The following is an 11142-nucleotide window of genomic DNA, read 5'->3' on the forward strand; positions in this document are numbered from 1 at the left end:
GTTGGTTGGTCGGGAGTGGATAGGTGGGCGTATTATGCGAACGTCTATCAACCCAAAGGTTGCATGTTTGAATCTCATCATGGACAACTTTAGCTAATTAGCAACTTTGCAACTACTTACTACTTTTTAGCTACTTTGCAACTACTTAGCATGTTAGCTAACCCTTCCCCTAACCTAAACCCTTTAACCTAACTCCTAACCCTGACCCTAACCCTAACCCCAAGCCTAGCTAGGTTGCCACCTAGCTCAATCAATCAATCAATCAAATGTATTTATAAAGCCCTTTTTACATCAGCAGATGTCACAAAGTGCTATACAGAAACCCAGCCTAAAACCCCAAACAGCAAGCAATGCAGATGTAGAAGCACAGTGGCTGGGAAAAACTCCCTAGAAAGGCAGAAACCTAGAGCGGAACCAGGCTCTGAGGGGTGGCCAACATTAGCTACAACAAATTGGAATTCTTAACATATCAAAAGTTTTGTAAATTTGTAACATATTATACGAATTGTAATCCGTAACATATCATACTAAATCGATTATGGACATCTACAAATTAATACATACCATACGAAACGTAACTAATACTAATTGAGTGTCCCAGAATTTACATTTACTATGTTACATCTACCCCTGAGTCCAGGTTGCACGCTCAGGAAGCAGCCCAGTTCCAAAACGAATTCACTTTTCGCCCGGTGAAACTCTTACCACCGGCGTAACCCGGGCCAGATAATCGAATCCCCTCAATGCTGCGCATCTTGCTTGGCGAGAAGATGCATGTAGCGGCCCACGTGACTAATTCCGGAAGCGACCTCTACATGACCAGCCTTTAGCTACACCAAATCTCTGCTCGTCCTTATCTCAAGTTCAGCTAACGTTGCTTGTTTGTGGTTGACGGCATTTCATTTTGTTGTTAATTGTATGTCACTAATATGATGAATACGTTGACTTTGAAGGCTTTATTTGGTTGTAAATAACTATACAGATTAGCAGCCGCAGACTACTTAATAGCACGCACACACAATCAAACATGAACACGATCATATCAGGCAGAGTGCGCAAATTAGTTTCTGCAACCTTGATACAACCTTGGATATTGCCGATTATTACCGCCCCAAAGGTAAGCAAACGATCAAAGTCTCAAGGAAGAAGTTTGACATGGTCAAAAAAATATATCTGTCTTGTGCATGTAAACAAGTTGTCGTTGGTTAAAATGTTGGGTTGCAAGGGTAGTTTGCAGGTTGGATTGTGGAGTGAGGATTTACTCCTACTCTATAGCATTGGGAGGAAGTGATTTTTACTCACTGCCATAATAGTATTTTCCATTTGTAGGATGTATTCACTGCATTTGCATTAAGGAAATCTGTTTTGCTACCCTAAATCTGTCGTTACAGGTCCAGCTCTCCACTCTACCCACTGAGCCTGTCATCGCTGCCAAAAAGCCTTTCAAGGTGGAGCTTGTAGGTGGAAAGCGTCACTCATGGTGCGCTTGTGGACATAGCAAGAAACAGGTGAAGGCACTACAATCATGCTTTACATTGGCCACCATGTGCCCATCGCTTTCAATGAAACGGGTTCATTGAATTCTGTCATGATCCCCTTGTTTGTTGTTTGTTTGCGATGAAATGGAATTGGATCAGATTGGCTTTAGCATACCAAAGCAGCAGATTATTCAGGAATGACCACAGAATCTAGCAGCAGTAGCTAATTTAGCATTAGAGGTCCTCAATCCCTGGCTTGTTTCTCCCGTCTTTCTGTCTTAGCCTTTCTGTGATGGAGCCCACAAGACTAAAGCCCAGGGCCTGATGCCTCTGCGCTTCGTCCCTGAGAAGGACTCCAAAGCTTGGCTGTGTGGCTGCAAGTACACCGCTAACCCACCATACTGCGACGGCACTCACAAGCAGGAATTCATCCAGTCTGCCCTGCTCCCAGAGAACACAGACTCCTGAATGGATAGGAGCTGATTATTTTTGTCCAATTATCTGTGGTGTGGGTCCTCTGAGATCTGGTCCTGGAGATGAGGACCAGAATCACTGGTTCAGAAGGTAGCTCTGCAATTGGGTGATTGACGGCGAACAGATGACATATACATATCTGACATACTGTGACATGCTTAGATCTGATGTGATTGGTCAAAAGACCAATTAGTGGAAAAAAGATCAGAATTGAGCTGCCTGTCTAAACGCAGCCTTAGGGCCCTCTAGTATATCATGGGAAACCATTGTTTTCCACTCTGGGCTTAGCACTTGCTTTGAACAAATCTCCCCATGTCATCCATACAAGATTTGCATGACATAAGAGCTCTGTGAACAACTCAATTAAGGGTTCATCCCATGATAAGCAATCTGCAAAGTGATACTTGTTATGGGGCAATTCCACGATAACAGAATGATGCTGAGATTCAGATATTTCACTTTAAAATGTGTGTCAAGCAAAAACCAATAATTAAAGTTAAACAAACCATACAACTTCATGCACAAGGACTAGTTTTAACAATTTCCACAGAACATTTTACAAAAACACATTTACTTGAAGAACAGTGCAGATGCAAAGTTTGGTAACATAATGACAGTTTGTACCGTCATTCTTTGCAATCATTGGTTATTGTTTGGCTTATATTTTAAAGTGATAAATCAGCCTCAGCATCATTCTGTTACCATGGAATTGCCCTGTGTGGTATGCACTGGGTGCTTCTGTAAATGTTTGAAATTGTGATGAAACATATGTTTCATTTTAATGCTCTGCTAATGATACGCACAAATATTGTGATGGACTGTTTCTCAAAATCAAGAATTGTAATAGAACACAATCTTAGGCTTGCTGTGAGATGAATTGTTTAAGATGTATTTTTATAGATCTAAAAACGGAGTATTATTCCCTCCATTATGTATTCTTCTGTCTGTGTTGAAATTAAAACAATCAAATGTATTTTTATTTTTTACTTTCTCTTAATTATGGTCACATTTTGCCATGTTATATCCTCTGTTCACTTATGCAGAAATGCAATGTTTCAACCTAAAACATCTGCATTGAAGTCATGAAAATCCACAGATTCTTTGGAGAGTTGCCATGGATCCCAACTTAAAATCAAGTTAAACATTCCTAAATAGATGCACAATCATAATATATGCTTTAAAGCTCTGCTACTCATGAATTGTTGTTGATAGCAATTTAACAGATTTCTATGTATTAAAGGTCCAAATTTAGGCTTATTACAGGCGCACTGGCAAGTTGTGACATTTGAACTACTTCAAGAATATATCCAAAAAACTAATCAGAATGGGACACTGAACTCAAAACCAAGTAAGTCAACTTTTTAATGACCTAAACATGCACATATGGCTGATATTTTAGAATAATATCATTGAATGGTCAAAATATACATTGAGGGAATGTCAAAAGTGTATGAAAATACATGGTCAGATATACAATTCCCTTTGAGCTAATTGATGTGAGTAGAACGGGTACCGATATGTAATGTTGACAAACATGTACGGTAAGCTACGTTTTTCAGACAATTGTAGTGCTGCTTGAGGCTTGATAAATATAATGGCTTTTCTAATGTCAAAGCACAGGGAAGTTCAGTACTCATATACTGTGGTCTGCATTTCACTCAAAGAAAGTGCATCAAACGTTTCGTACATATCAATTGTCCTTGGTGATTGGGCCCATTACCAGTTGAAAGTACTGCATCTATCTACATACACCAGAGTTATTATATACAGTATGACTGACGGTAAGAAGACAGATCTTGCCTTTTTATTTATAGTTAATATATATATATATATATATATATATATATTACTACCAGTAAAAAGTTTGGACACACCTACTCATTCAAGGGTTTTTCTTTATTTTTACTATTTTTTACATTGTAGAATGAAATAACACATATGGAATCATGTAGTAACCAAAAAAGTGTTAAACAAATCAAAATATATTTTATATGACATTTTTCAAATAGCCACCCTTTGCCTTGATGACAACTTTGCACACTCTTGGCATTCTCTCAACCAGCTTCATGAGGTAATCACCTGGAATGCATTAGAACTAAACAGGTGTGCCTTCTTAAAAGTTAATTTGTGGAATTTATTTCCTTCTTAATGCATTTGAGCCAATCAGTTGTGTTGTGAAAAGGTAGGGGGGTATACAAAAGATGGCCCTATTTGGTAAAATACAATCCATATTATGGTAAGAACAGCTGAAATAAGCAAAGAGAAACGACAGTCCATCATTACTTTAAGATATGAAGGTCAGTCAATACGGAACATTTCAAGAACTTTGAAGGTTTCTTCAAGTGCAGTCGCAAAAACCATCAAGCGATATGATGAAACTGGCTCTCATGAGGACCGCCACAGGAATGGAAGACCCAGAGTTATCTCTGCTGCAGAGGATAAGTTCATTAGAGTTACCAGCCTCAGAAATGGCAGCCCAAATAAATGCTTCACAGAGTTCAAGTAACAGACACATCTCAACATCAACTGTTCAGAGGAGACTGTGTTAAATCAGGCCTTCATGGTCGAATTGCTGCAAAGAAACCACTACTAAAGGACACCAATAAGAAGAGACATGCTTGGGCCAAGATACATGAGCAATGGACATTAGACCGGTGGAAATTTGTCCTTTGGTCTGGAGTCCAAATGTGAGATTTTTGGTTCAAACCGCTGTCTTTGTGAGACGCGGTGTGGGTGAACGGATGATCTCCACATGTGTAGTTCCCACCGTGAAGCATGGAGGAGGAGGGGTTATGGTGTGGGGGTGCTTTGCTGGTGACACTGTCTGTGATTTATTTAGAATTCAAGGCACACTTAACCAGCATGGCTACCACAGCATTCTGCAGCGATACGCCATCCCATCTGGTTTGGGCTTAGTGGGACTATCATTTGTTTTTCAACATGACAATGACCAAACACATTTTAACCAAGAAGGAGAGTGATGGAGTGCTGCATCAGATGACCTGGCCTCCACAATCCCCCGACCTCAACCCAATTGAGATGGTTTGGGATAAGTCAGACGGCAGAGGGAAGGAAAAGCAGCCAACAAGAGCTCAGCATATGTGGGAACTCCTTCAAGACTGTGGGAAAAGCATTCCAGTTTAAGCTGGTTGAGAGAATGTCAAGAGTGTGCAAAGCTGTCATCAAGGCAAAGGGTGGCTATATGAAAAATCGAATATATACACTTTTTTGGTTACTACATGATTCCATATGTGTTATTTCATAGTTTTGATGTCTTCACTATTATTCTACAACGTAAAAATTAAGAAAAACCCTTGAGTAGGTGTGTCCAAACTTTTGACTGGTACTATATATATCTATATAGATAGACATTCGCATTGCAATGCCATTCAGCATTTTGTCAATTTATATTTAGAGCCAAATTAATTCTGAAGACTTGGGGGAAGGAATCGGAGAACCGACTGCATATTATACAGTTACAAAACAATTACAATATCCTGTATAAAAGATACTCTATATACATGACCATGTAGGCACGAATGCTCACATTGGATACATACTGTACATTTTGTATGTATGTTTTACTCTAACACACAGTCACACACGCACACACATTGAAATGAAATGTCTATTTGGCTGCACTTGACAGTCTTTTTGCTGATCACAATCGCCCTCTCCCTCAGTACTCTCTTGGCAGACTTTCTCCTTGTCTGTCCCATTTGTCCATTGAGGGGCTACTCTCTGACATTTTGGGGCAATTCCATTCCACTCTCCCTGTTTCTGGGATGTATCAGATTTAGGTTGGGGGTGGTACAGCCCCTTTGTCCCCTCCCCTAGTCTCAGTCGCCGCTCCATTGCTTTTGCCGTTGACGTTCACCTTGCGGGCGTTGCTCCCTGACTTGGAGGCTAGAGGGAGCCGTTGAGTGCCATTGGGTCCTGTGGTACCGCTGGGGCTCTGAAGGGTAGAGGGTTGGCCTCGGAGGGCAGGGCTGGGCAGGGTGGAGGCTTTGGGGGCCTGACCGGCCGGGCTCAGGGCCTTGTCACTGTGGGAGTCGCTCTCAGAGGTGGGGCTAGTGTTGACACTGTCGGAGTGGGCCTGGGCGGCACCCTGGGACAGCCTTCGACGCTTCCGGGTGGGCTTGACCCAGTACTGCAGGGGGAGGGGGCCATTCTGCAAAAAGAGTCACAGAGAGAAGATGAGAACTCTCCAGACACGTGAAAGATCACTCAGATCCTAGGATCTAGCCACGTAGATGTTTAGTAAAATTGGGATTAGGGTTGGAAATGACGACTGAAGCTTGGTAAGTGTTGTTGTTACAGCCAGTGTGTCAGTTGGCACTTACACGTCGCCAAGAATACATGTAGGCAATATCCATCAGCGTGTAGTAGTCCTTTAAGGGCTCATCAGCGTACAGCACTTCAATCTGTCAAGGTAGAGAGCACTATTAAAAATGAATAATACACAAGTCCAAGAGAACAGCGTGAAGTATGGGAATAGTAGACCTAGTCCACCTAAGCGAAAGCATGCATGATCTACTGTATAGGAATGCAGCTTGTAACTAAAATACAGTATTGAGACAAAGTCGTCGTTGGTGTATACTAGAGCTTTCTATGGAGTTGTGAGGCGATGCTGTGCAGCCTGTAGGAATTACCCGTAAGGTGTTTGGAATGTCCATCTTGCTACGCAGGAACTTGGCTAAGTGCAGGACTGTCATGGCTGCCGGGCATTGCAAGAAGCGCTTGCTGTTGGTCTGGAAATGAAGAGAACCGTACGCGTGGTTAGATCAGATTTATAACTAGAGGGTAAGGGCAGGACACAATATGAAAGGTCCTGTATGGCTCAGTTGGTAGAGCATGGCGCTTGCAATGTATGCACGCATGACTAAGTCGCTTTGGATAAAAGCGTATGCTAAATGGCATTCATTATTATTTAGAAAGTGTGGATGAGAAATTGACGTTAGCGTTTGCATGTATATTGGGTTAGTATTTTATGGTTGAATCACTCACATTGTCTCCTTCTGTATCCACAGGTTGTGTGTCACTTCTATAGGCAAATAGAAAAACAACATGGGTTAAGATGAGCATAGCTTTGTTTTGAGTGCTTTTTTTACCCATCTTTCTGTTAACAAACTTATTAGCACGTAGAGATACAGCACTATTGTAACCTATAATTTGCTCTGTTCTATACTATAGGAAACAGAAACATCCTATCTAATTGGTTGCATGAAAAAGATTGAGATCACACATTCTAGAACATACTTATTCTTCTCATGGAACTGAATGGAGAGACTGATGATTTCATCTTCTGCAATAATAGTTGGCTCCTCCACCACTTCTCCTGGCTCCAGGTGTTGGTTTTCCTGGTTTGTGTAGAAGTCCCGCCTTCGTTTCATCTCATCTGATGTAAACAAAACAATAGAAGTCATTAGAGTGAAAGACATTGGCACATGTCCGCTTTAAATTATTAAAGGGGGCAACTGTTCATGGGCAAAGTCTCAAACAGGCTTATTATACTGTAATTGGCACTAAATTAGCTCCTTGTAAAATACTGAAATGTACACTGAGCAAAAATATAAACGGAACATGTAACGTGTTGGTCCCATTTTTCATGAACTGAAATAAAAGATCCCAGAAATGTTCCATACGCACAAAAACCTTATTTCTCTTAAATGTTGTGCACACATTTGTTTACATCCCTGTTAGTGAGCATTTCTCCTTTGCCAAGATAATCCATCCACCTGACAGGTGTGGCATATCAAGAAGCGGATTAAACAGCATGATCATTACACAAGTGCACCTTGTGCTGGGGACAATAAAAGGCCCCTGTAAAATGTGCAGTTTTGTCACACAACACAATGCCACAGATGTCTCAAGTTTTGATGGAGCGTGCAATTGGCATGCTGACTGCAGGAATGTCCAACAGAGCTGATAATTTAATGTTAATTTCTCTACCATAAGCTGCCTCCAACATTGTTTTAGAGAATTTGGCAGTACGTCCAACAGATTACAACCTCTCACTTTCGGTTATTTGAAAATGAAATAATCTCCAAAATATCGCTATTTTTAAAACAAGCCATAGACAGTTGGTTGCAATTTCTGTTTAATCCACCAGAAAAGACTGAACAAATATTACAACAAATATTATGGTTAAACTCAAATATACTAATTGATCAAATAAACATTTTTGGAGGAAACAGTATAATCTTTGTAAATTCTATGTCTAGTTTGAGAAACAGATGCCTCACAGGTCCTCAACTGGCAGCTTCATTAAATAGTACCCGCAAAACACCAGTCTCAACATCAACAGTGAAGAGGCAACTCCGGGATGCTGACCTTCTAGGCAGTTGCAAAGAAAAAGCCATATCTCTGACTGGCCAATAAAAAGAAAAGATTAAGATGGGCAAAAGAACACAGACACTGGACAGAGGAAGATTGGAAAAAAGTTTTGGACAGACAAATCGAAGTTTGAGGTGTTCGAATCACAAAGAAGAACATTTGTGAGACGCAGACCAAATGAAAAGATGCTGGAGGAGTGCTTGATGTCATCTGTCAAGCATGGTGGATGCAATGTGATGGTCTGGGGTTGCTTTGGTTGTGGTTAAGTGGGAGATTTGTACAGGGTAAAAGGGATCTTGAAGAAGGAAAGCTATCACTCCATTTTGCAACGCCATGCCATACCCTGTGGACGGCTGGTAGAGCACGGCGCTTGTAACGCCAAGGTAGTGGGTTCGATCCCCGGGACCACCCATACGTAAAAATGTATGCACGCATGACTGTAAGTCGCTTTGGATAAAAGCGTCTGCTAAATGGCATATTATTATTATTATTATTATTATTGGAGCCAATTTCCTCCTACAACAGGACAATGACCCAAAGCACAGCTCCAAACTATGCAATAACTATTTAGGGAAGAAGCAGTCTGCTGGTGTTCTGTCTATAATGGAGTGGCCAGCACAGTCACCGGATCTCAACCCTATTGAGCTGTTGTGGGAGCAGCTTGACCATATGGTACATAAGAAGTGCCCATCAAGCCAATTCAACTTATAGGAGGTGCTTCAGGAAGCATGGGGTGAACTCTTTTCAGATTACCTCAACAAACTGACAACTAGAATGACAAAAGGTCTGCAAGGCTGTAATTGCTGCAAATGGAGGATTCTTTGACGAAAGCAAAGTTTGAAGGACACAATTATTATTTCAATTAAAAATCATTATTTCTAACCTTGTCAATGACTACATTTCCTATGCATTTTGCTATATTTCCTATTCAAACTAATTTCATGTATTTCATGGACCCCAAACTTTTGAACAGTAGTGTGTATATATACAGTTGAAGTCGGAAGTTTACATACACTTAGGTTGTAGTCATTAAAACTTGTTTTTCAACCACTCCACAAATTTCTTGTTAACAAACTATAGTTTTGGCAAGTCGGTTAGGACATCTACTTTGTGCATGACACAAGTATTCTTTCCAACAATTGTTTACAGACAGATTATATCACTTATAATTCACTGTATCACAATTCCAGTGGGTCAGAAGTTTACATACAGTAAGTTGACTATGCCTTTCAACAGCTAGGGAAATTCCAGAAAATGATGTCATGGCTTTAGAAGCTTCTGATAGGCTAATTGACATAATTTGAATCAATTGGAGGTGTACCTGTGTATGTATTTCAAGGCCTACCTTCAAACTCAGTGCCTCCTAGCTTGACATCTTGGGAAAATCAAAAGAAATCAACCAAGACCTCAGAAAGAAATGTGTAGACCTCCACAAGTCTGGTTCATCCTTGGGAGCAATTTCCAAACGCCTGAAGGTACCACGTTCATCTGTACAAACAATAGTACGCAAGTATAAAGACCATGGGACCACGCAGCCGTCATACTGCTCAGGAAGGAGAAGCGTTCTGTCTCCTAGAGATTAACCTACTTTGGTGCGAAAAGTGCAAATCAATCCCAGAACAACAGCAAAGGACCTTGTGAAGATGCTGGAGGAAACAAGTACAAAAGTATCTATATCCACAGTAAAACAAGTTCTATATCGACATAACCTGAAAGGCTGCTCAGCAAGGAAGAAGGGTGGAGCTTGCAAGCCGAAGAACACCATCATGCTGTGGGGGTGCTTTGCTGCAGGAGGGACTGGTGCACTTCACAAAATAGATGTGGATATATTGAAGCAACATCTCAAGACATCAGTCAGGAAGTTAAAGCTTGGTCGCAAATGGGTCTTCCAAATGGACAATGACCCCAAGGGATACTTCCAAAGTTGTGGCAAATTGGCCTAAGGACAACAAAGTCAAGGTATTGGAGTGCCCATCACAAAGCCCTGACCGCAATCCTATAGAACATTTGTGGGCAGAACTGAAAAAGCGTGTGCGAGCAAGGAGGCCTACAAAGCTGACTCAGTTACACCAGCTCTGTCAGGAGGAATGGGCCAAAATTCACCCAACTTATTGTGGGAAGCTTGTGGAAGGCTACCCGAAACGTTTGACCCAAGTTAAACAATTTAAAGGCAATGCTACCAAATACTAATTGAGTGTATGTAAACTTCTGACCCACTGGGAATGTGATGAAATAAATAAAAGCTGAAAAAAAATCATTATCTCTACTATTATTCTAACATTTTACATTCTTAAAATAAAGTGGTGATCCTAACTGACCTAAGACCTACTAGGATTAAATGTCAGGAATTGTGAAAAACTGAGTTTAAATGTATTTGGCTAAGGTGTATGTAAACTTCCGACTTCAACTGTATATATATATATACACACACACACAGTACCAGTCAAAAGTTTGGACACACCTACTCATTCCAGAGTTTTTCTTTATTTTGACTATTTTCTACATTGTACAATAATAGTGAAGACATCAAAACTATGAAATAACACATATGGAATCATGTAGTAACCAAAAAAGTGTTAAACAAATCAAAATATATTTTATATTTGAGATTCTTCAAAGTAGCCACCCTTTGCCTTGATGACAGCTTTGCACACTCTTGGCATTCTCTCAACCAGCTTCATGAGGTAGTCACCTGGAATGCATTTCAATTAACAGGTGTGCCTTGTTAAAAGTTCATTTGTGGAATTTCTTTCCTTCTTAATGCGTTTGAGCCAATCAGTTGTGTTGTGACAAGGTAGGGGTGGTATACAGAAAATAGCCCTATTTGGTAAAAGACCAAGTCCATATTATGGCA

The 11142-nt window shown here is 40.6% G+C and overlaps 2 protein-coding genes across 2 annotated transcripts; one reads left to right on the plus strand and one right to left on the minus strand.

Moving 5' to 3' along the window:
- The first annotated feature begins 804 nt into the window (after nt 1-804).
- Nucleotides 805-2925, plus strand: LOC121566486 (CDGSH iron-sulfur domain-containing protein 3, mitochondrial-like). Its single transcript, XM_041876513.1, has 3 exons — nt 805-1117; nt 1392-1508; nt 1761-2925. Exons 1-3 carry the CDS (start codon nt 1028-1030, stop codon nt 1944-1946), a joined length of 393 nt encoding a protein of 130 aa, XP_041732447.1. The 5' UTR covers nt 805-1027; the 3' UTR covers nt 1947-2925.
- Nucleotides 2926-5241: 2316 nt separating this feature from the next.
- On the minus strand, nt 5242-7350 carry LOC121566487 (polycomb complex protein BMI-1-like; the record flags this gene model as incomplete). Its single annotated transcript, XM_041876515.2, is given in 5 exon segments — nt 5242-6123; nt 6296-6376; nt 6605-6703; nt 6960-6996; nt 7212-7350. Coding segments are annotated over 5 exon segments (731 nt in total), but the record flags the coding sequence as incomplete, so codon positions are not given.
- Between the last annotated feature and the right edge of the window lie 3792 nt (nt 7351-11142).

The sequence above is a fragment of the Coregonus clupeaformis genome, unplaced genomic scaffold (genome assembly GCF_020615455.1).
Source record: "Coregonus clupeaformis isolate EN_2021a unplaced genomic scaffold, ASM2061545v1 scaf2070, whole genome shotgun sequence".
Taxonomy (NCBI): Eukaryota; Metazoa; Chordata; class Actinopteri; order Salmoniformes; family Salmonidae; genus Coregonus; species Coregonus clupeaformis.